This window comes from Miniopterus schreibersii (assembly GCF_964146895.1).
Source record: "Miniopterus schreibersii genome assembly, chromosome: 8".
Lineage (NCBI taxonomy): Eukaryota > Metazoa > Chordata > Mammalia > Chiroptera > Miniopteridae > Miniopterus > Miniopterus schreibersii.
Window position 1 is genome coordinate 10,942,819 of NC_138109.1, and position 25,772 is coordinate 10,968,590.

The 25,772-nt window shown below is 43.5% G+C and overlaps 1 protein-coding gene across 2 annotated transcripts; it reads right to left on the minus strand.

Moving 5' to 3' along the window:
- Window positions 1-174: 174 nt before the first annotated feature.
- Window positions 175-24,554, minus strand: OTUD3 (OTU deubiquitinase 3). 2 transcript variants are annotated; one of them, XM_081145637.1, is made up of 8 exons: window positions 24,211-24,554; window positions 17,730-17,878; window positions 13,948-14,060; window positions 10,404-10,526; window positions 8,199-8,330; window positions 7,624-7,720; window positions 6,236-6,420; window positions 175-5,012 (listed from the first exon to the last, which is right to left on the minus strand). In XM_081145637.1, the coding sequence occupies exons 1-8, from the start codon at window positions 24,432-24,434 to the stop codon at window positions 4,836-4,838; spliced, it is 1,200 nt and encodes a 399-aa protein (XP_081001763.1). In that variant the 5' UTR covers window positions 24,435-24,554; the 3' UTR covers window positions 175-4,835. The 2 variants fall into 2 exon arrangements, with proteins under 2 accessions (XP_081001763.1, XP_081001762.1); XM_081145636.1 differs by lacking the exon at window positions 6,236-6,420 and having other exon boundaries at window positions 24,211-24,535.
- Window positions 24,555-25,772: the final 1,218 nt, after the last annotated feature.

The window sequence follows — 25,772 nt, forward strand, 5'->3', positions numbered from 1 at the left end:
CGCGGGTGTGCATTCGCCTGCGGTAAAGCTCCAACTCAGTGAGGTCCCAGCGCCTATGCACCGGAACACACCTTCCCCACAAAGGTCTCTAAAAGGACACTTTGTGGGATACTCTCAGACTCATGCCCTCAAACAGTGGTCAGAGAGACAGAAACAACTTGCAACTTTGTCTTTAAACTAGAATTTATTGGTATACAATAAATTTTTCATAGATAAAGTGGCACATCTTTGCAGCTTCTATTGCACCAAGTATTGAAGATTAAAAACAAAAAAAGAAACATTTGGTTTTGAAAACACTGCAAATAGCCAAGTACAGTACTTTGGTAAATAAAAAATGAAAGGGCTGGGACTAACACGTGTGGAAAGAAACAACCTAGAGGAAATGGACTGTGGACATCGGACAGCGGTCACACCTCTCCCGTCGCGCTCCATAGGTAAGGCGAGGCTTGCTACGGCTATGGATCATGACCCCACGGAGGTCTTACATTTATCTCCAGACTGAAGCTAGAACAAGTGTAGTGCAATTAGAAAAAAGAGAAGGTTCCCAAGCCCATGGAGAGCTGTGTTCTCCACAGACACACACGCCTCCTTCCGAAGGGGACTGACGCCCACCACACGTCCGCATCAGCCACAGGGACAGGGAGGCTGAGTCCTGGCTCTATCCTTCTTGCTGAGCTCAATGCTGGTGCAAGATGCTGGAATGGTAGCTGGGGAGGCGAGGGCCCCTCCCACCGGGAACATGAACAAGGAGAGGGGAAGATGAGAGGCGCCCCACACCATCATTCCTCAAGTGTTGGTCCAGGGACCCGCCAGGGATCGGACTGCAGGCTGCCATGGACAGCTGGCAACAGCAGCCTGCTGGATGGTGACATGCAAAGGATCAGGGCAGACCACCGAGGTTTTGCCCACTGATCGTCACCTTCCATGATCACCAGCACAGTGAGCAAACAAGTTCTGCATCCTGGGGATGCCTCTTAAAATCAAGTCACCACGCAGTTCTGCTTTTATAGAAATACGTTCTTCTCAAGGACTTTGCAAGGATAGAGATTCTAGAAACCCCTTAGAGGAAATGGTTAAGAGCCTGAGGTGTTTCCAGGGAATGTACCTTGGGATGGAGCAGGGTCAGGCAGCCCATGGACCCAGCTCTCTCCTGGGGCCAGGCCGTGGTGCACCTTTGGGCCCCATGCTGCGTAAGCACGTTGTGACTGGTGCTCACTGTCTCCACTTCAAACCAATTATCCATCTCCCCTCTAATATGAGAAGGCAGGAGATCTGCTACAATTAAACATGACGTGTAGATCTCTAATTCAACATCAGTGGAAAAACACGATTTGCTTTAGAGTCGAAACACATGCCTTGTAAAAGTGCCATGATTGAATCACGTCAGAACAATGGCCAGAAGGCCCAGAGTGCCCATGCCTGCTCTGGGAGCTGAGCTGATGAACCGTGGATCATGAGAATAGAGAGACAGAAAAGGGCTCCGGACTCCGAGTGTAACGGTCTCTATAGAGCCTTGAGGTACAAAGGTGCAGAGCTACGCATCTGCCCAGAATAGGAGCCAGAGGGCCGCAGCCGTGCCACTGAAACCACGGGGCTCCGTTCTCAGCGCCCAGGAAGATCCTTCTGGTCAGGGTGGCTTAGCTCTGACTGGGAATCCAAGTTTCCTTTAACTGACTGAATATTCCAGCTGGACATTTCAGAGGCAAACTGACTGCATCCTCTGTTAACCCAGTAAAACCCAGGCAGAGGCTAGAGGTTCTCAGAATGAGAGAAACTGCACATTGATGACAGGGACTCACTAGGAGTACAGTTCAATGCCAAAGTCCATCTGCTCTCTACCTACACAATAGGTGAGCAGCTCTCCCCTCCCCGCCACACCCTCCCACCCTGCACCGTGACATTTCACATTGTAGGAGCTCCCCAGGACAGCAGGGCAGCTTAAATTACCCAGCAAAGGCTCCCTAGAAGCCCAGCACCTACTGCCCCCCCGGGAGAGCCTGCTTCACAAGCCCTCGGATTCAACACGGGTTTGGAAGAGTGTCCAGAGCTTATAAAAGAAACTACAGACAACCTCAACTAACGTTTGAGAGTCTTTTTCTGCCATAATTTCTCAGCCAACTAAAAGCAATGTTCAAATACTGAAAATTAAATACATACACGTCTCTCTAGCATCTCCTGGTGGCAACTATGCTACTGAGAAGTTGTGGCTCTATGTGGTTTTAATGCATCTACCTCTCTGGGACAAGGCTGTTGCCACTACAATTTTATTCCTTATTTCGACCTTTAAAAAATCTTTTTTTTTAATTCATAAAACCTTTATATACAGTTTATAAGACTAGTAAGCAGCTATGGTTCACTGCCCCATCCCTTTTTTCAGGCCTCACTAAAAGCCACTGAGACAATCCCATGTGTAACATAACTCTCTAACAGCCAAGATGTGACACAGGTAAAAAAAGTCACTTCCTAATACAGAGTGCACATGAGTAACTGTACTAGGTACCAATTACTGACAATAGCCATTCAGGACTGAACACAGCCTCCGTTTGGCTGCCAATAAAGTAATTTTCAAGTGACTATGAAGGCAACTAAGTACATGGATTCCGTCCACCTCATACTTGGCGAGACTGAAGCAGTGAGGTCTAAACCCAAACTCTTAGCTAGAAGATATCATTCAAGCTGGATACATATACCCCTTTCCTAATAATTAACAAACTAAACACAGACCAATTATAACTGGAAAACTATGAAACAGTAATAAAAGGAAATTACTAAAGCCATTTGATTAGTTTTTAAAACCATTGTTATTTTACCCCCAAAAATGCTGAAACCTATTATCAGAATTAGGTAATTGATAAATAAATATGCCCAATATTCTTTAACTTTTTAGCAGCTTCTAAAACTTCTAAAACCCAGTAGGGCCCAAGGCTACCTTCACTAACCAAGTAGATAACGCAATTCTACCACTCCAGACAAGGGGTCTCCCCTACGCTATTTCTGACTCATAAATCTGCTGAATTTCTGGCACACAACCTTGATCCTTCTGAGAGATCTGGTCTCCTGCACGCTCATAGTACAAAACAAACAAGACACATTCAGGAAAGCTCAACTGGAGTTGGTTAGGACTCCGCCCAGACCTCACCCCCATGGAGACAGGCCATGGGGACCCTCCACTCGTCTAGACTGAGCTCTGGTGCCTCTCACTCAGGACTCTGCAAAGTGCAAGGGAAACCAGCTGTGCAGCTTCTCAGTCTGCTAAATAGTACAATGTGTTGTACCAGGAAGACACCCAAACCAGAATGTCCTGGGAGCAATTCCTAGAGACGAATGATGCTCCACCCAAAGAAAGTCACCAAAGGAAAAAAAGCAAAAAATTAAAACACATCATTAAACCAAAGAAAGCAAATCACTCACTGACAGACAATTCGATGAATCCAGGGCCAGCCCAGACAGTTATATGTCTACACAGGTCAACGCTTTTTTATAGTTTCCCTCACCTCAGAACGTAGAAATCTGACGGGGGAGAGTAACAATTTACCTTTTGATTTAGCATATCTTACTTGTCTACATATTAAGGTCCCCAAAGGCAAAGACCATCCAAGACTGGCCATTTCCAACACACAGTTTTAAAGCTCACACCTACTAACTCCACCGCTCAAATCTGTCCATCTCAGAACCGCAGAGTCGTCCAGAGTCCTCAGCCAAAGTGCACTCTCTGCCCTGTTGGTCCAGCACATCCCTGACAGTCTATGGTGGTGGGCACTGGAGAGTTTCCAACATCAGAATCCCAAGCGGGATTCAAATAAAGAGAAATAAATGCAGCATTTTGTGGGATTTCTTTTTCACAATACTAAGAAAATTTAGCAACAGGCCAAGTTACCTTTTATTTCTCTGAAGGCATCTAAGTCTAGAAAAGTAAGGAAGAAAACAGTGACTTACAACATGAAGATGAAAAACCTTAGATCTTCCAAACATTCTCCAAACAAAATCAAAAACTCTTTAGACTCTTCCCAGGCAAACACTCAGGAATCCCTCGATTTCTCCCTTTATGACTTGCCATACTGTCAGAATCCCAGAACCATATCATAAGCAGTGACAGGCCATCTTCCCATCGTCAAAAGACAAGTGCCAAAAACTCAACAGCATCAATTCTGCAGCAAAGCCCAGGCCTAATTAACAGTCAGGCGCATGCATCATATGGCTTGAGGATAAACGAACTAACAGCTCCTGCATCCCATCAGAAATGACGTCAGAATCAGGAAGGAGAGAAGTGTAGTTTACTTCCCACCCCGACTGCAGGCCACACCCCCACATCAGGTCACTTTGGGAGCACACTTCCTGAAGTATTTTCTGATTAGAAAGAAAATTAAACATGTTCCTGAGTTGGAGATCATTTACGAACTAGCCTGTATATTAATATATCTGCTTGAAAGTGAGAGAGAAACAAATGAAACTTCTCATTCTGAGTGTCTAACAATTAATCTAAACTAGTTCATGAACAAATACAACAAACCTCACCCCCAAGGTTAAGGAAAGATCCCAGGGTCACTGAACTGATTTCCAGAACAAATCAAACCACACCTGAAAGGTTTTTCCTGATGTACCACTCACCCAAAATCTCACCCTTTTAATCACAGAACATGAATGGCTTCACTGAGCTTTCAGAAAATAAGACACGTCACTAACAAAACTTTGAACAAAAAAGAGGCTGCTTGAAGGGCTCTAACTCAGAGTGTGAGCTCCTGGGGTTCTGAGGGCTGTTCTGGGGACCGCCTCACAGAGACACGTGGTGCACAGCCCGCCCCTCTCCACTCGCTTCTCACAACCCAGCAGGAGAGTCAGATGTTGAGAGCAGCAAAGGTCTTCACCAAGGTGACATGCTCGCCGGCCTCCGCGTCGCCTCTGTTGCTGTCCCGGTGGCTGCTCCTGCTCTCCAGGGCTTTTAGCCGGTGCCTCTCCTCCTGCCGCTTCTTCTTCTCCAGGCGCTGCTGCTCCCTCCGCTGCTTGTTGGTGACCTGAAAGAGAGGACTGCTGGGGGAGCGGCCAGCTCGCTGACTCGGGGCCACTGCGGAAGGAGGTGCGGGCAGACAGAGGCAAAGAGCACAGGCCGCCTCCCAACAAGAACGGAACACAGAAAACCCCCCTACCAGCCAAACATGATTCGGTTTCCATTACTGCTCAAATTTCCATTTAAATTTATATCCCCTTGCTGAGCTAGCAAACAAAATCAGTTCCATTCTCCTCATAAACCACTTCGAAATGACCTAAAAAAATGTGAACCCTAGTCCAACAAGAGATAACCCTCAATGGGCCACAGGACACCTTTCTCTGCAGAGTTTAAGGCCCAGGTAACCCTAACAAACTCTGCAGAAGCTTAGTGCACTTTTGCCTCTGCCTGTGGCTTTTTATCTCATGTTGCATTTTGAGCTCAGAACTTCTTGGTGTAAGTCTTTAAAATGGTTTCATATATTACCTGTGGGCCTAGGGGGTGGTGAGGGAGATGTACAACCTTTCTGGGAAGCACTTGACAGTTTACCAAAAAGCCTTAAAAAATTTCAAATATCCATGCCCTTTAACCTGTCAAGTCCTCTTCCGGGACTCTAGCCAAGAAAGTAATGCAAAATACAGATGTCTACAAATAAATTATGCAGATGATGGTATTTATAAAAAATGGGATTTGATAACGTGAGTTCCCGTGGAAAGCAGCCATACACACAGTCATGTTAGGTGGAAAAGGAGGGTGTACGTACACACAGAGTACCATTTCAGTGTGTACTTCCTTCCAATCACCACTGTATATGCCAAACAGGACAGTGAGGCCTTCATTCTGCTTCCTGCTATACCTTTATATATACCCTATATATTCTACAATAACTACTTTATAAGTTAAAAGAAAATTACACATTAAAATGAGATCCAAGCCCAGCTGGCGTGGCTCAGCGGTGGGGCATCAACCTATGATCCAGGAGATGGAGGTTCGATTCCTAGTCAGGACACATGCCCTGTCCCGGGCTTGATCCCCAGTAAGGGGCTTGCAGGAGGCAGCCGATCAATGACTCTCTCATCATTGATGTTTCTCTCTCTCCCCCTCTTCCTTCCTCTCTCTGAAATCAATAAAGACATACTTTAAAAAATTAATTAATTAAATAAAATAAAATGAGCTCCTTCCAACTCCAACCACTGCCACAGAGTTACAGCCCCCACCCCTTCGTCTGCCCTTGCAGCCCACCTTCCATACCTTGGGGAGCTGGTTCTTATTTGCCTTGTTTTCTTCACCAGGGCTGGCCTGCACCTTAGTGTTTTCAGTCCTGCCTTCACTTAAGCCCTGATTTCCAAAGATTCGGGAGCCACTGCCACCCTCCTCCCATAAAGGACCACTTTGCTTCAGCACTTGGCCCCTGGACTCGAGGTTTTCCTCTGCATCTTCCAAAGAAAGATATTTTATTAAAACTGAGAACCTAAGAGAGTTACACAATTCGACTCTTGTTAAATGACTCTAAAATTACCTGGGTCCCTAATTTACTGTCATTTGGAGAGCAAGTTTCCTAACATCAAGTCAACACAGTAGGGAACACGGGGAAAAATACTGGTAAAATTTGGAAGACAGACTTAACAGTAACCTGCTGACCAGCCTTGTCATCAGCTTTCCACCAGCAGAGTGTTTGGATTCATTAGACAAACCACTTTTTAATCAAGTACTGAGGGGGAAATCTTTCACTTGCAGCCAAAAACCAGAAAAGAAACAGGCTCTAAAGCTGTGCTATACAGTACAGGAGCCACTAGCTACATGTGACTATTTAAGTTAAAGTTAAACAAAGTTTAAAATTTAGCTCCTTAGGCTCCCTTAGCTACGTGTCAGGCCCACAACATACTAGACAGCACAGATATGGGCAGTGCTGTCTTAAAGTTGCAGAAACCAAGTTAGTCATTGCTTTCTAAGGAGGTAGAGCAAATATATAAAGTGGAAATAAAACATCCCACCACATAGGAAACTATAATGCCAGAAACAGTATCTGGCATATAATATCTGGCAATAAATATTGAAATAATTTTAAATAAATGACTTGAGAAAACAGTTAAGACATCACATCTTTTTTCCTTCCTCTGTGTTACAAAATTAAACTCAGTTCAAGTAAAAGTAATTCTGAATTACCACCAGTTGACAGATGCTAGTAATCTAAATATTTCCATCAGAAAAATAAGGTATTTTTTTTCCTCCATTCAATTTTTGTTATCATTTGAATTTTATGAAGGAATTTTATTTCTGAAAGGATATAGTCTTCCCTGATACTCTCCATCCCTCCAAAACTGGGCTTGGTGGCCTTTTCACACATTCCCCTGGCACCTTGTACCTGCAACTCCATTACGTATTACTGTGTCGGTTTACTTATCAGTCTCTACCACCTGATCTCCATCCCCACCCCAGACTACACTCTCCCTGATGCAGGACTAGAACCTAGTAAAAACAGCCTGCACAGAAAGTGCTTAATAAACAACTGTTGAACGAATGGACGTTATAATTACTACCTGTGACTTCATTAAATATCAATATTTGGAAAATCAATACAATAAAAATTCACCAATACGATCATTTTGAGAGCTTATAAATATCAATCGTGGACTTACTATTTCTTTTCCCCTGGTTCATCTGAAGCATGGCAATTACTGCAGATTCAATATTATAATTTTCAGCTTCCAGGTTCTGGACTATCAAATTAAAATCCTATCCAAGAAACAAAGAAACACTTCAAGACTCTGGGAATACTTTTCTGCCTCTCTCTACTTTGACAATCTGATAAACAAAAATGATGTAATAATGAGAACTGAGACAAGGTTTCAAGACCATTTACATTTAGAAAATGTCAACTTTCAATAAGGCTGGTCATGTGAATAACCACTTAATATAAATGAATTCCCTTTATAAAATGCTCTTACTTGTACAAACACTAATCAGAAAAAAATAAATCCACATACTTCCTTAGGATTTTGAGCAGTATTGGGTAAAGTCTAGCAAACGAGAGAGAAATGAGTGAACAGCTCTCATTAAGTCATGTCACACAACCTCGTCAAACTACAAGTATCATGGGCCTGTATGGCCCATCAGGTGCTGGCATGCTAGAGTGTGCTACAAAACTAGCAGGGGAACTAGGCACAGCAACGCTTGTTTATGAACCAGGCTACTGTGAGGTGGAGATACTAACTGAACAGCCAGTCGCATTGCACACTTTCTGGACAGCATCTTCCACCTCATCTCGCAGGTCGTCTTCAAAATCAACTCCCTTTGTCTTGATCTTCTCTCTCTTATTTGATTCATCTTGATGAAGCATCTGAAACTAAAGGGAATATTCAGAGTAATCATCAAGGAACACTTGCAAACTATGTTCAGAATCTTCAACGTGGGAAGACGCTCTAATCTCAAAAACATTCAAATATATAGGGATAAGATTCCAGAAACAACCTTAAGAGCTATGACTGGGCTAAATTTCATCCAGGTACTGAGATTCCAATCCACAATTGGAGTACTAAACAGAACAGCCCAAGGTATGGGATGAAGTGTTCGGTAAGAACGGCATTAGCGCTCCCATGGTCTCCAGATACCTTCATTTTGGCCATGGCAGCCAAGCCAGACAGCACACATCTGTCTCAGCTGATTTCCAGAGGTGTGAGCCTAACAGAGGCAATTCTCTACACTAGCACCTGACAAGCTCTGCGGCACAACAGCTTGTCTTGAAGCATGCATTCACCTCTCACTTGGTTCCCTAGGTCCTATGTCATCAACGAGCTCTGATGTGCTGAAGTCCCTGTCCTAGCTGGATAGTCACAAGTGACATGATTCATCTAACCTCACATGTATACCACCATACTCAAGTGAATCTGTCAATACAAACTTTAAAACCATAAAGAGCAGTTCACCTAGTATCCATGCAACCTATGCCTAAACCAGAAAAGCTAAAATCGTCCATCTGCAGGTGCTCAATCCCTTCCCCTTCTGCTTGCTATTAATGCAGGGAGACAGGAAATGGGCAAGGACCTTTCTACTTTCTGCATGGAAAAGTGTAAGTGGAATCCAGTAATGTGCCATACAGAGTGTTAATAAAAAGCAATCCATTATAAAATTATATTCTAAAAATTTGGCAATGTATATCAGAAGTCTTTGAAGTTTATCCAAGAAAATAATGTCAAGTATAGAAAGGACTTACATAAATGTGCTCATCACACTGCTACTGATAGTGAGGAGCTGGAAACAGGCTAACAGTTTCATAGTGTGGGCGTGGTTGAGTAACCAGGGTCAGCCACAGAGCGCCGCTTCATTCCCGCTAAAGGAAGGAGCAAGAAGGACTTGCCCTACCACCATTATTACTTAACAATGTTTAGGAGGCAACAGTCAAAATGCAACTGGCCAACAAAATTAGACATATAACACTAAGAAAGAAGAAGAGTTACCACTATTGGCAGATGATAATCTATACCTAAAAAAAAATTTTTAAATACTACAAACAAAAAGAATTCTGGCAAATCATATATTTTATAAGAATCTAACATCCAGAATATATAAAGAACTCTTACAACTCAACAACAACGAAAGCACAAATAACCCATTAAGACATGGGCAAAGGACTTGACTAGGCATTTCTCTAAAGATACAAATGGCCAAGAAGTGCAAGAAAAGATGCTCAATATCACTAGTCATTAGGGAAATGCAAATCAAAACCATAAGGTACCACCTCACACCTAGCGGGATAGCCATAATTTTAAAAAGAAAGAAAAATGACAAGTACGGGTAGAGATGTGGAGAAAGTGGAAATCTCAATGCATTGCTGGTGGGAATGTAAACTGGTACAGCTACTGTGGAAAACAGAGTGGCAGTTCCTCAAAGAGTTAAACACAGAATTATTATATGGTCCAACAGATACTCAAACAATCTTATACACAAATATTCACAGCAGTGTTAATCGCTTCCCATCCCTTCTGAAATCTGTCCATGCTGTTCCATGCATCCATGTCTGTGGATCTATTTTGTTGGTTATTTTGTTCATTAGATTCCACACAGAAGTGAGATCATATGATATTTGTCTTTCTCCAACTGGCTTATTTCGCTTAGCATAATACTCTCCAGGTCCAGAAGCATGGACTAATTTTGAAACTAAAAGTAACTTAAAATTATTATATAAATTCTATCCACGTAATCACAGCTATCAGTCATTAGGAAAAGCAAAATAATGACAAGCAATTTTATCTGTCACTCTCATCTGAGCTAAAAAAGTAAAAAAAAAAAAAATCAAGCCCACAGATTCTTAAAGGCAAATTTCCACAAAAACATCACTGGTTTTTAGCTCCAGGCACCCAGACCTCAACCTGGTTCCTCCAGAGCTGAGAATACAGAAGATAACAGAGGCCTCACTCACATCAGTCTGGAGATGGGCGGGGGCTTCCGAGTTGTCATTGATCCTCCGGACACTGTCATAGTGCTCACCGTATCGATAGGCAATGTGTAACTCCCGCACGCTGCTTTTATCCGTACCTCGAATCTGGAAGCAAAGGGAGATGCCAGCGAGGCTATGGACACTGTCAACCCCTGGAGAGAAATGCTTACCTAGGTCGTCCAGGAAGCCCAGTCAACAGGCTCTATGTGGAATGAATCAGGAATATGACTGGTTATGTTCAGAGCAACTTCTGACTTATCTTTCTCCTGTCCATGCAAGTAGGCTTCGACTTGCTTAGAATGGAACTATATGGAAATAAATCTATATGAAAACACATATTCAAAAGCCAGCGCAGATTCACAGTGAAGTGAAACAGGCTAAGTTCCAGGCATCAGCACCTCTCCAGGTGCACAGGCCCCTTCTGAGAGGAGAGGCCTATGAGCAGACACAGATTTGTTGGGCTTAAGGAGCACACAATTTGGGGGCCCTCCTTGAGAAAAATACAAGATTACAAATATTAAAATGCTAGAGTCCTTCCCAGGACCTAGAAAGAAAGCCATAAGCATGAAGGGCCTCTACAGGCTTCATTACTTCACAATAAATGAGCATTTTCCATCAACCACATTCTAAGAAACGTGAAAAAGTCAATCTCCCACTTACATCAATTTCAAAACAAAATTATTTAAAGCCAAGCAGTACTACTGCACTGTACAACCCTGGAGGCACTACTCACATGATATCCCATGTGACTGGCACTCCTGGATCACACCCCAGCAAGAATGAACTCCCCAGAGGCTTGTCATACAGAAGCCCTAAGGTCCAGCCTGGGTATACCCACCAAAAACTCCACCTGACAGAAACTCTAGAGTAATTCTGAATCTGTTGCTTAGAAAGCTTGGTAATCATCTCTTTGTTAAAACTCTAAAATTTTACCACCTCCTTCTTATTTTTACTGAAAGTCATGGGTACTAAGACACTACTATTAATTTTAACATTATTTGTGATCTAAAAGCACAGCAAAACCATGGAACAAACAGGAAGCACAAGGGACCAGAAGTCGGAAGCATGGAAGTTTTCTCCTGGTAACTATCTCGCTCTCAAAGTACAGCCGGTCTGGTTTGACATACACAGAATAAAGACGGCATCATTTCTCTCCCAGGGAGAGTACTAGGGTAGGAAACTAGTTTATTAGAATCTCTGAATGACACACTTCCTAAAGCACTTACATGTTTAAATAATACTATATACACATTATGAATAGGAAAAAAATAACTAGAATAGCCACCAAAATAGCTGACAGTAATTTTCATGAGGAGGGAGACTACAGAGGACTTACACTTTCTACGTTAAATGTGTCTACTGCTCACAGAAGCATGCATTCCATTCGTAACCAGGAAAAAAATGCAGGTTTCAGTATCTCCATTGCTGTATGAGCCTACTTGTTATCAATGCAAGAAGTCTTACCATGACAGGAGCAACCAAAGTTGCAATTCCTAAATCTCATAAGATGCTTCATTGGGGCAGGGGGAGATGGGGGAGCCAGTGGATAGTTTCATTACAGAGCAAACAGATTTATTTTAAAAACATATACTTTGAATGCTTAGCAATTCATGAAAGAGAACGCTAAGAAATGTATTTGAAAAAATTCTAACTATGCAGAAGCATCTTCCACAACTACTTAGATAACTAAGAAACAAATAAAGCTATCGACGGAGGAAAAAGCGAGCTCTGGTTACTGAGTTGGCCCTGAGTAACAGGGCCATTATGCTGTACATTCCAATGATTTTGATGACTTCTGCTGAATAGTAATAATTTAAGGACAGAAAATGGGGACAATGAAAAAAGTAAGAATATTCTTGGCTCAAAGACCATCCTTAGAAAGAGAGCACCTCACTAAAAAGATGATAGCTCTCTCTGGTGTCAGTACATCTGACAACACTGCCCCAAAGGACACACACATTGTTTCCCTCCCTGTAAAATCCCTCACCAATCCACGGAGTATCTAATTTATTGTGCTATAATTTTGTTCAAAGGACATTATGGCATTCACAAGGGCTATATAATATCATTTAGAGGACATTCTGGAAAGGTAAAACTGTAAGAGATCAATCAGATTAGTGGTTACTGGGGTTGGAGAGATGGGGAGGGGACTAGTGACTGCAAAGGAGCGTGAGGAAACTTCAGGGGGTAATGGAAATATTCTATATGTTGATAGTGGTGGTGGTTACATGACTATAGTTGTCAAAAAGAATCCACTCCTGAGAAGGGTTAATTATGCTATACGCAAATATCTCTCTATAAACTCAAGTTTATTTTAAATGAGCAAAGGTTATGAATAAACAACTTACAAAGGAAAATATATACTGGTGGTCTATGAAAAAAGTGAGAAAAAAGGTCCCAGTTGCCTTTATAATAATATATAGGGACACATAAGTGTGGGTACATATATATGGATATGTCTATATGTGTGTAGATGTGTTCGAAGGGTGCATAAAAACATTGTGATACATGTCTTTCCAGTTATGTATGAATATTTTCATAGCTAACAAGTATGTGTGAGTGACAGGGATACACACTAAAATGTTAACAGTAATAATCTCTGGAGAATGTGACTCTGGGTGATTTTTATTTGCTTTTATTGGTTTTTCTGAATTTTCAAATTTTTCTATGTTTAATGTTTTACCTTTCTAATTAAAAAAAAAGTTAGAAGCGGAGGAGTGATGGAGGGGGAGGGGACTGACAGAAATCACAAGCCCAGTCTGCAGGAGAGCTCCAAAGCACAGGAAGCACTCTGAATGTGAGGGGGAAGAGCAAGGGCCTGTATGCACTCTCCCCCAACCTCTGGTTTGGTTTGATGGATTAATCTAGGAAACCAAAGGTAAAGAAGGTTGAATGGACAGCTACTTCACAACAGGGGAAGAAAGGAAAAGCTAAATGATTCAACAATGTGCTCTGCCATCCTACAGCACAAACTGAACATCTATTGTACAGTATTATCTGCTGTAGAAAAACCACTGGAACCATACATACAGCTGAGCAGACCGGATAAATGGAACTTGACACCCCAGGCCATTAAATTTTGTTGTTTAGAACATCTTTTTAAGCAATGGTTATTACAGTAAATTCGGTCTGTTTCTCTCCACCTAAAAGACACAACCATACATGTGGGACTAGGCATACTTGGAAATTAAATTTGTATGCACTAATCCTTCAAATTCTCAGTTACATATTTTACAGAATTATCAACAGTATTTCCACATTAGGCTCTCTTCCCCCAAATTACCCAATTAGCTGACTGCTGAATAATGTTTCTGGCATTTAAGTTTCTGAATTATACTCCAGATTCCATGTGAATTTGGCACAGGGTAATCCCAAGCCACCACACACTTCCAGTCTTTGGTTAGGCTCACAGTCCAAGTTGCCCTATAAAGTTCAATAGCACCGGTCATGCCCCATCATCTTAGGACATCCCCAAAGCTAAATTATAAAGAAAAGCTTCAGCTAAACTCCTGAATAGGTGACCTACCTGCCACAAAGGGGCATTAAGTTGATGAATCACCACATTCAATTGATGATTTCTTGCAAAGGCTACAATTGCATCATTGCCAGCAAATGTACCAGGCTTTGCCAAACTGGCCACTGCATGGAAACAGGAGAGAGAGAAAAATGAAATCTTTTTAATGGAAAGATCCAAATGCAAACATGCTTTAGTACTTTAGCTTCAAATAGAGAGAAACAAGGGTATTCATCTAACAAACTCCATTAGCATTGTCAGAGTCTAGGAATTTAGATGCTTCAACAATATGCAGACTGCTACTCAAAAGGGCACCAATCATTCATAAAGAGAAGATTCGTTTACTTATTCCTTCAATTGACACTTACTGAATGTTTCCCATAAGCCTTACTCTATAAAAGACAGAGGAAATGTAACAGTGATTATAATAATTTGCATTAATGAATGCATCCTATGTGTCAAGCACTGCTTTACTCCTCATGGATTATCACTTAATCCTCAAAACCATCCTGAGAGATATTATCATGCACACCATCTTAAAGATGAGGAAACCGAGGCTCAGAGTAATTAATTACTGTGCCCAAGGTCACAGAGCCAGTACACAGAGCTGAGATTATATCCCAAGCAGCCCAACTCCAAGATCCTGGCTTTTCGCTATTCCATTATATAGCCTGTCAGTTTTCCCTTGAGAAGTTTACAACCAATTGGGGGCAAACAAAAAATAGGCACTACTGATGCATAAGCACTACAGAAAAGGGATGTATGGTAAAGAATTTGGCCTTGCCCAAAGAAAGGTCTGGCCTTTGTCCCTGGCTCCTGGGAGACAACCGCTAAACCCTTCAAATGTCCCAAGTGATAGGAATGTCTCTATTATTCACGGTGGGCTCCTCAGCCACACCTGATAGTTTAAGCTAATGAGGTGACTCTCTGGCCATGTGACGTCAGCTAGAACTGAGAGCTGGGGAGCTAGGCACCAATCAATAATGCCCACACAATGAAACACCATTAAAAACTGGCCACCAAGTTCAGGTGAGCTTCAGGGCTGACAATACTCTGTATCACACAGACGCCAGGAGGAAGGTGCATCCTGAGGACAAGAGAGGCTTCGCATTTGGAACCTCTCCACTCTGCCCTTTGGCTAATTTTGATCTATAACCTTGCCATGTAAACTATACCTGTGGGTATAAAGCCTTCAGTGAGTTCTGTGGGTCCTTATAGCAAACCATTAAACCTGAGAGCAGTTTCAGGAAACCCCAAACTTGCAGTTGGTGTCAGAAGTGAGGGAAGTCTTGAGGAAGGCTGTGCCCTAAAACCTTGCCGCTTGGCTAACTCCAGATAGGGGGCATAAGCCAGTGTGGTAGTGGGGAGGGGGAAGTGAGGTGTTTCATTAGATAAGCTTCTCGAGATAGACAACTAAGCTAATCCCCAAATGACAGGTAGGAGCTAGAAGAGAAATGAAGTTCCAGAGGGAGAGATGAGAGAGGTGGACAGACGAGTCTGTGGATGATACACTATTGTAGGAACTTAGAATGCTAAAGCAGCAGGGAGGGAAGTGAGGATAGAGAAATAAGAAAACCACAAACTGCAAAGAACTCAAGAGTTTGGACTTTATCCTGAGGTCAATGGGGAGCAGCCAAGGGCTTATAGATAGGGGAAGACACATTAGATGTACATGTAGGTCACTATTCTGGCTGCAAAACACAAACTGAATGGGTCAAGTAGTAATGAGAACGGTCGAAAGAGTATTGAAGAAATCTAGGCTAATGAGCACAGAGGCCCAATTTTACAGGTGGCAGCAGCGAGAGAAAAAATACTGAGGTAGACCTGACAAGACTTAATGAATGACTGGGTATGAGGAGGGAGGGAGAGGAGCATTAAGAACATTCAGGATTCTGATCTGGGTATCTGTTCAGCTGGAGAAAAGATGTTGCTGGTTCTCCAAAGCCACAGTCTAGAGGAAAGGATAATCCTAAAAGATACAGCCAGATGCAAGGGTAACTAGGTCCTGAAAAGTTAAGTGAGCCATTCATTTATTCATTCAACAAATATCTTAGGAGTGCCAACCATGTGCCAGGCACTGCCATGTTAGGGAAGAGGCACAGTCCTGCCCTCAGGAATCTCAGTGTAACAGGGTAGACAGACATTAAAAGCATCTAACTATGATAGGAATGATGATGTAATAAGCCTAGTCTTCAACTGACACACAAACAGAATGTTAAGACTTCTAGGTTTCTTTCCATTTCTGCAATGGCAGTCAGAGCCACTCCTCACTTTGAAGCACAAATTCTTTATGAAGCACCAACCAGTGATCAGGAATGCACAGTGACATTTGAAGAAAACACTTTCCCACTATACATCTAAAGTGCCTATCCTTGCCCCATCATACCCCGAAATCTACCACCTGACCTTCACTCAAGATGTTCAAAGTGGAATTTCAAGTCACAAACTAAAAACTCACTTCACCCAAAGTATTTTAATTGAATCAATGACACAATTCATTTTATATGGCTAAACTATAAAACTTGCCCCGTGTACCCGCATTTAATTTGGTAAACTGTAGGTAAATTGCTGACCATCTGGTAAATTGTGCCTACCTGCTAGACAACCACTGATAGCTCCCCTCCCAAATGACTTCCTCCTGCAGCCCTCTCTACTGTGAACAGTACAGCTACCCAGCCATTCCCCAAACCGGATCTTCAGAATCACCTCTGTCTCCCCCTCTCCCCTCCTCCCCGCCTCCAATGAATCCTGTCAATTACACTACCAGCTGGTCTGGACCCCCCCCCATCATTCCCAGCAGCTGCCTTGGTGGGGACCCTCTCACTCTTTCATCTGGTCAGTGCAGAGCACCTCCTAACTCACCTCCCTTCTCAGTCTCTCTCCCTGTTCTTTCCTGACATGGTTCCCAGAGTTAGCACTCTAAAACATAGGAAATACTATCTCTTTCCTGATAAGAGACAGATAAGACTGTGAGCTCTGTGATGAAAATGTTATTGTAAAACATAAATATATCAGCACCTAGCACAGTACATCCTCAGTAAATTGTCAAATTAAAGTTTAAAAGTTCATCTGTATTTTCTTACTAGATTTGTGCCTATTAAGGAACTAATTAAAATCACTAAATAATTTGCCTTGAAGAAAACAGGTTGTGTTTGGGTTTTCAGTGAGAAATTAAAATGACTTTGATTTTTTCTGATTATAAAAGTAATACATGATCATTTAAAATCAGAAAACTCTACAAAAGTTAATTTAAAATATGCATAGATCCATCATCCCCAGATGGCTAACAGTTAAGAACTTATTTTAATGATATAATTCAATTTAATCTTCACCAAAAAAGCCTGTAATAGGTGCTATTATCTCCCCTTTACAGAAGTTTAAAGGAAGTGGTTTCTGAAAAATATATGGAGCCAAGAACAAACAACCATAAAATGTTAGTATCTTTCTAGAATTTCTCTAGTGTGCTTCTGTGTGTGTACACCTCTTAAAAATAGGATCAATCTATACACAGTATTTTATAGCCTGCTTCCTCCTTTATTCAATGGCCCCCATTGAATTAGAAGCCATGAAGAGCTTTTTAAGTCAATGAACATCGTCATTTTTATTAAGGGCATACACATCTAAACCTATTGAATCCCAACTGCCTAGCATGCCGCCTACTGCAGAGCAGATTTGTTGAATACATGCCATAGTTTATGTAACCAAATCCCTGGTAGGGGAGGAGAGGGGGGTGCTATGGATTTAGTTACCAATGGATTACTCCTGGGGAATCCAGTGTCCCACAGTGAACCTACCATGTTTCTCAAAGGGAATGTCATCTTCTACAAAGGGTTCAAAATCTTCCCGCTGCTTTATCATGTAGTCCACTGTCTCTTGTCGGTGCTGGAGATGATTTCGTGAGTGTCCCTCCAACTGATCGCCAAGAGCTCTGAACAGGCAATTGCTATTAAAACAAAAATGTTGGTCAAAACCTTCTAAAAATGAATTTAGTTCATCTAAAACAATGATGCTTCATGCTGAGCCATTCATGGAAATCCTCCACACAGAGAAGAGAAAGCCTCAACTCTGACATTCTGGGATTCTTCCCAAATACTGAGGGGAGAGCACTGGGGCAGATGTCCAACTATGTGACCTTCGTAAGAGGCACAAACAAGGACTCTATTCCCCACTTACTAGCTGCTGACTCAAAAAAGTCATTACACATCCCTGGGTCTCAGCTGCTTCAACAAGTGAAGCTGGTGATACGCTAACTGCCTGAAGACAGGGTCCAGACACTATAGGCCACTTCTCAAGGGCTCTGACTCCCAGATGCTCTTCCATAGTGATAAATCATATCTACTGCCTCTCTTCTGAAACAAGTTTCACTATAGCTGCCCAGCTAACTAGTCATTCACCTAACAGAGAGCACCCAAAAGACAGTAATGTGTCAAGCTTCCAATACAAACTGAACTGAGCACCCTGCTTGAGTCCTAAGAACACAGTGGAGAAAGTTATGAAAGGTACTTGGGCAATGGGTACGCAACACTTTCCCTCCTCCTGGGCTCCTCACCTCTCACCCAGGGAGCCACAAGCTGTTGCTATTCCTGCCAAACGAAAACTTCAAACATGATTTTTATTTTGTTTCTAAAATTAAAATGCTGGTAATAAACTTAAAGAGTTACCAATACTTTCAAACCCCTCGAAGGCTTCTAAAATTCCAAACTATATCATACACACAAAGCCCAGATACACAGAGCCTGAAACAAGACAAACACAATCTGGTATCCTTAAAACTGAGGAAAGAAGCTATTCTGAAGCCAACAGTTGCCCAGTTTCACGCCAAACTGTTTACTCTTCCAAATGAAGACCTATGATATAACTCCAAAATATAAACTTATCACTTCCAGGAGGACTTTAGACACAAATGCATAGGAGAAAGAGGTTTTTTGTTTTTATTTATCAACTCAGAAAAATGAATTTTCAATACAAAGTATAGAGAGGCAGGAATCTCTTCAAATGTATAAGGATTTATACTATTTTTTACTTTATTTTTTGCAAAGAGGGAGGAAATATTTGAAGATGACAGATTCTATAAACTAGAAACCAAGCAGCTTTGCATCAGTCTGAGACAAGATTCTAGAAGGGACTGGAACAGAGTAATTCTCTAGTAGACTGAGGAGTTTTTGCTAAAATCTAACAATGGCAGTCTTTTTTCAATTGGGGGGGAGGTAAGCTAATGAATAAAGCCTTCTCAATTTAAGCTTTTCTCTCAAAGTTTTCTTAAACCTTTAGGTCTATTTTTTTAATCTAGCTCAAAAGGTGTTATTTAGCCCAAATTATGTATTTAGTTATTTTACATTTAATATATCAAAATTCATGGTGTTCTACAGAAAGTAACAGGCTTTCTAAGTACTTTTAGTAACACAGGCAAATGTTCTCCATATAAGCCAAAAACGTAGGCATAAAACTACATTGCATGAGGCCAAACACGTTCGTGCACACTACACACAAATGTATGCAAAGAAAAAACATTGACCCCCCACTGAAACACCCCTTACAATGTGCCAGGCACTGCTGCCAACACTTCACATGTACTACAGGTGCTTAGTCCTCACAGCTCTGAGCCAGGTTCTGCTGCTCTCCCCCTGGGGTAGCTCACCCAAGGGCACACTGCTAGGACTCGGTGGACACAGGACTCAAACCCAGGCACCAAAATGTCAGCTGTAGTTACTCCTGGGTAGAATTAGAAGTAAATGTTAAATTACACATTATTTTAATATCTTTTTCTACATTTACCAAACTTTCCTGAGCTCACTAAAAATAGTCAAAATGAAAAAACCACACAGACAAATCACTTCCTTTTCTGACAGTTGCAAGGTAATAACACAGGAAATGTGAACAATCACTACAGCCAACCTGATTCCCTTAGGGAGCCCAGGGAGAGCACTTGGACGCTGATGAGAGAGAACAAAGCAATCACTGCCCAAAGGACCTCCAGGAGATCCCACTGTCCTAGGTCCACCCTTCACCCACTACACTACAGCAGGACTTCTCAAGCCCCACACTATTGACATCTGGGGATAATTCTGTGCTGTGGGGGCTGTCCTGTTAACTGCAGAAGTTTAGGAGCATCCTTGACCTCTATCAACTAGATTCTACCACCACCTCCCTCCCCACCAGTGGTGACAATCAAAAATGTCTCCATATACTGCCAAACGTTCCCCAGAGGGACAAAATCATCCCCACTTAAGAACCACCGTGCTACAGGGGTCTATGGAAAGGTCTTGCATTTGAGTTCACAAAAACAACCAATTACACAAGTAGTATGTAAGGGTTTTAAGGGCTTGATAATTCAGTATGGGCCACGACTGTTAATATAGACATAAAAAAAATGGGCTGCAGTAATAGTAGTCCATGTGCAGAGAAAGGAGCGAGGACAGATTTTGTTCTAGTCTTTGAGGTCAGACCACACCTAGGGTACTGGGTACCATCCTGGTGACTGCATTTTAAGGGACATGTTCAGATGAAATGATGTGGTTTTAAAATGCATAAAAGAATATAAACAACTACTGATGTTTAGGCTAAGGAAGGCTCAGGGCTAAAGGCTACCTCCAACTACTAGTCATAGTGAAAGGTTATATTTGTACAATAATATAAAACTAAAACTGTACAGAGATATAGATTTTAGCAAATAAAAGGAAATTTTATTTCAGCTCTATGGATACAGGATGTATATGTATAGACTCAGGATGGCTTAAAATACATATTAAAAATAGTTTCACCTGTTTCTTTTTAGTTTTTTAATGTGGCTAGGGGGGAAATTTTAAATTATATACATGGCTTCCTTTTTTTTTTCCTGTGGGACAGAGCTGCTCTATACCACTGATTCTCAAAGTGTGGTCCCTGACTAGCAACATCAGCATAACCTGAGAACCTGTTCGAAAATTCTGGAGCCATCCCAGGCCTACTGAATCAGACACTGGGGTTGGGGCCCAGAAATCTAATCACTCCAACTGTTTTAACTAGCCCTCCAGGTGCCTCTGTTACATGCTAAAGTTCGAGAAACATTAGTCTAGAATCTAGACTCTAATAAATCAGTGGTTTTCAATTATGGCTGCACATTAAGAATCGCCTGTAGACTTTTTAAAAAAATATCAATAACCGGTTCCACTGCCTGAGATTCTGTTGTAGCTGACCTAGGGGAAAGCCCAGGCACTGTATTTTTTCCAAAGTTCCCCAGGTGATTCTATTGTGCCACTAGGGTTGAAAACCAATGTGCTGGAAACAAAAGCTGAGGCTGCTGTACCGGTGATGCAGGTAGCTAATAAACAGGAAAGATGACATGTAAATACCCTTCCATCACCAAGATCCATTATGAAAACAAAATAAAAAACAAAACAACTTGTTTTGGGACAGAGATAAATGGCTAAAATTAGTGATTCTTTGATGTTTTAATTTTAGAACACTACTAATTAGTTATGTAAGTTAGGGCTATACTTAGTAGGATACAACTATAGTTCAGAGAGATGCTAATGTTGTCTGTACTGCCTAATCCAATAAGAGATTCTTTTCACACTATAGCCAGTGATGTTTTTAAGGACAACATCAAGGTTAAAATCTTTCTTGTTTTGAAATTAAATCCAATTTATGTGGGTCCACCTTCCAGACAACATAACAAATATGAAAGTGGCCCATGATGCATTGCAAAACCCCATAAATAGCTCCCTAATTAATCTATGCTAAACTGACTCAACTCATGGAAACATTAGACTCAGAGGATACCAGCTAATTTAACCCCAAACTCCTGGAGGTTCCAGAGTTCTACAAATACCATACCACCAACAAGCATGCCTACACAGCAAGATGCTCTCTCAGGCTACTCAATATTGTAATCAGACCAGAATGGAAAGATGGAAGAGCGAAGCCTATCAACCATTTTTTATATTACCATAGCTTTATTATATTTCATCAAAGAGTTCTCAATACCTGCCAGCTCCTCACTACACAGGAAACATCATCCACTGCAGCGATAAAGCCTATTATCACATGTCCAAACACACCACAATACTAAGAAGGGCTGACCCCACAGTCCATCTCATGGTACCCACGGGAAGAATTTGTTAGTTCATGGAGCCCATACGAGGAATTATCGTTTTACCTAACACTGTCCAAAGAATAAAGACCTTGGAAGTGAGAAGCATGAGTGCTCCAGTCAAGCTGACCTCTGGTCTCCGCAGCCTCATCGCCCTGACTTCCACCCTTGTATCCTACATTCCTGTCATCCTAAACTTGTAGATCTCTTCAAAATAAAGGTGCCTTTACATATATTACTCCTCTGCCTGGAATGTTCTCTTGGCATATTCCTACTGGTCCTTCATGACCCAGTCTGTACGTGACCTCCTCTAAGAGGCACCTAGCGCTGGGTAAGTTTCAGTGAGAATCTGCTGAATGAGTGAGAAGGTGCCCCTGACCACTTCAGGGAGTGGGAGTCACTTCCTTCTCAACAGCACCTCTGTAATCAATCACTGTTAAAAGTAATCAAACTTCACTTTATTTATATAACCTATTCTAAACGTGTCGTCCAGTTTGCAAGGGTAGGGAAAGTATCTCTGAGACCCTTTCAGAGTATCCCTTAGTTCATAACCAAGATGTTATTTACCTTTGTCACTCTGTGGAGTTTCCCAGAGGGGATCTCATTATGAGGTTATCACTCTGACAGCTAATGGAATGTGTTTGCAGATTCTTGTTTTAAATTTTTCTCTGTTACTTTCTAATATAGTAAATATTGCTAGCTATAACCCACATAAACGAAAGCTCTTCGGAGTGCCCAGTAATTTTTAAGAGTGAAAAGGGGTCCTAAGACGGAAATGTTTGAGACCCACTGCTATGTTTCTTTTACTAGGCCAAGAACTCCTTAAGTGTCAGTCATCCATGTACTCCCAGCTCCTCTTAGCCAGAAGCATGCTCTCTTTTGCGGGGGGTGGAGAGGTAGCATCCCCAAAGTTGCCCACAGCATTAGGAAAGTTCCCTCAAGAATTTACAGCTCCCTGTGGTGTGATTTCCGCTCATAAGCAACCTTCTTCTGTTGAATATTTCAGGTGCCTGTGCGCCCTAACACTGAGAACACCATGCCCAGCTTAGCAGACACAAGCAACCCAACCATGTGCAAGGAACAGCGCCACCCCAATCCCACCGTATTCAATTGGTACTCTGGTTTATAACGCAGTGTCTCGTGCTTGTGAGTCTGATAAAAATAAGTAAGGCCCTGAGTAGTTAATAAACTTTACTTTGGCAGAATCAAGGGACTAGGTGAAAAACAAGACCCAGCAAAGCAAGTCTGCAACTGGAGTGACTCCACTGAGGACGTGCCCCTTTGAGAGGCCCTGCCGAGGGTCTAGCTGGTCTCCCTCTATACTTTTATCACTCGTTCATCCAACAAAAATGTACTGAGCGCCTCTGTGCCAGGCGCTGCGCCAGGTGGGGGGGAAATACAATGTAATGAAGCTCCATCCACTGAGCCTAAAGCACTGAGCACGGGCAGGAACGACGGCAAAGGTAAATCGGGGCCAGTCCACAGGCAGTGCGGGTCCCAACCGTTCTCCCCTCTCCCCTACCATTTCCGTCTTCCAGCCACGCTCCTGCTTCCACATCCCCCTTCCCGAAACCATTTCCCCCTCCTTTCTCCCATTCTCTCCCTCTCGTCCATTTATTTACCACATTTTACCTAATCCAAACCCAAAGGAAGCTTGCTCGCAGAAGCGAAACTGAGGCCCATGGAAGTGAGAACCAGAGAAGTTGCCTTCAGCCAACACGCAGGCCCTCGCTGACCTAATTTCCCAAAGGGGGTGGGGGTGGGGGGACCCAAAAGTAAGGACTCAAAGGAGGCCAAGTGTTACAGCAAGTGAGGCCACCTACGCCTCTAGTCGTCCGGTTGTCACTGTGCCTGCTCTACGTGCTGTCCCGCTGTCGCTCTTCAAGCGACTGGCTCCATCTCATCCCCGCAGGTCTCAGCTTAAATGTCACCTTTCAGAGGCCTTCCTGGACACCGATCTAAGGGAGCTCTGCTCCGCAATTCTCTCTCCGGACCACTTTACAGCTTCCTCACCGCCTCTGTCACAACTAGGGGAAGCTGAGGTAACTCGAGCGTCCCCGGGGAGGGCCCTCGCCGCCTCGCCCGCCGCGGGACCCCCCGCGCACTGCGGCCGCCTGAGTGAGTGGACGGACGAGAGCGGGCGCCGGTCGCCAAGCCCGGCGCGTCCCCCGGCGCCGCCTCCCGCGCTCCCGGGCCCGCCTCACCCGTCCCCCGGCACCTCCCGCAGCTTCAGCCCCAGGGCCTGCAGCTGGTTGGCGAAGCTCACGAACTCCTCCTCGCCGCCGCCGCCGCCGCCGCCGGGCTCCGGCCGGTTCCGCCGCTCCTTGGCCAGGGCCCGGCGCGCCGCCCGCTCGTCCCGCTTGCGCTCGGCCTCGGCTTTCCGGCTGCCGCTGCCCGGCCGGCTCTTGGCCGCCTGCTTTCGGGACATGGCCTCGGCCCCGCGGCCCGCAGCGGCAGGACGGAGAGCCGCAGGACCGCGGGGCGGCGGACTCAAGTGCACCGAAAGGGGAGCGGAGCGGACGACGGGAGCCCGGCGACGGCGACGCGCCCACCGCGTCTGCGCCGACACCCGGCACCCGGGTCACGTGAGAGAACCCCGCCCCCTCCGCGCGGCGTGATGGTCAGGCGCCATAGAGACCTCGCCTGGGAGGGCTAGAGAGGCGCCCATCCTCGTTTGTTCCGCTCCGCCCCCTAGCGGTGAGTGGTCTTTTTAAGTGAGGAGCCGGCGAGTTCAGAGAACAAACGTGAAGTCAAAATCAAAATCAAAATGATTAATTATTTTAATATTAAAAAAAAGAGAGAGAGAGAAACAGATGATGGACCAGTGGGAGATGAGAGCGGCGGCAAAAGTGAGGAAAGAATGGAAACTAAAAATTCTAACTCTAGCTGCGAGCCTCCAGTTGGGATAGGAGTTTCCACACGGCTCATTGTGCTTTAATTATCCCAAATTACAGGAAACTGAATCTGAGAGGTTAAGTTCAAGGAGATCACACAGCTGAGAAGCAGAGCTTTCCCCTGGTTCCAAAGGCCATCCACTTGTTGAGGTGACCTGACCTTCTGGGCCTCCCTACTTTCCCTCGTGGCTCAAGGGAGAGGCAGCCCTTGTCCAAAGCTGCTGGCACCTCTGGTATCTCGATTCCACCCAGGGCAGCCAAGCTAGATTTGCCTGGACTAAGTAAGGGTCTTCCTGGAACACAGGAGTTTCAGTTTTAAAACCGGGACAGTCCCCGGCATCCCAGGGTAGCTGGTCCCCCGCTTCCATAGCCGCCTACTCTGGCAGCTGACTCCATCGGCAATCCCCTCTTCTCCCTCATCCCGGCTCCTTTCTTCAGGGTCTCTTCCCATCATGATGCCACTGTCTCCTCTTGGCCATCTAAGCAATCTCTGTCACCATCCCTGGAGGTGTTCCTGATGTGTCGGCCCTTAATAATCTTATTTTCTCACTCTATTTTTAAGTTCCTCTTTGGCAATAGCCTCCACTTTCCCAGTTTCGATTAGTGTCTGTACTTATCTTTGATGTGTAAATAACCCTCATTTCAGGCCCTGTGCTAGGTGCCAGGTGTTACGCTGAACCAAAGAGACACGGCAATTGCCCTCAGGAAGCCTAGATTCTAGTGGGACATATAGGCAAGGACACAGCAATTACAATAATGCTCCATGACAAATGCTATCAAGGAGGAGGTTCAGGAGGCTGTAAGGAAAAGCGGAGTGAAACGTGCAAAAAGGCTTCCCAGGAGAGCTGCGTTCTAAGCAGAAGCTTAAAGGA

What these genes read in the sequence shown, in the direction of transcription:
- OTUD3 (XM_081145637.1), bottom strand. Translation starts at nt 24,434, where the DNA reads ATGTCCCGAAAGCAGGCGGCCAAGAGCCGGCCGGGCAGCGGCAGCCGG. An exon ending in TTAATGCCCCTTTGTGGCAG is followed by an intron (nt 10,527 to 13,947) that starts GTAGGTCACCTA and finishes CTTTGCTTCCAG; the next exon opens with ATTCGAGGTACGGATAAAAG. An exon ending in CCGCCCATCTCCAGACTGAT is followed by an intron (nt 8,331 to 10,403) that starts GTGAGTGAGGCC and finishes TATTCCCTTTAG; the next exon opens with TTTCAGATGCTTCATCAAGA.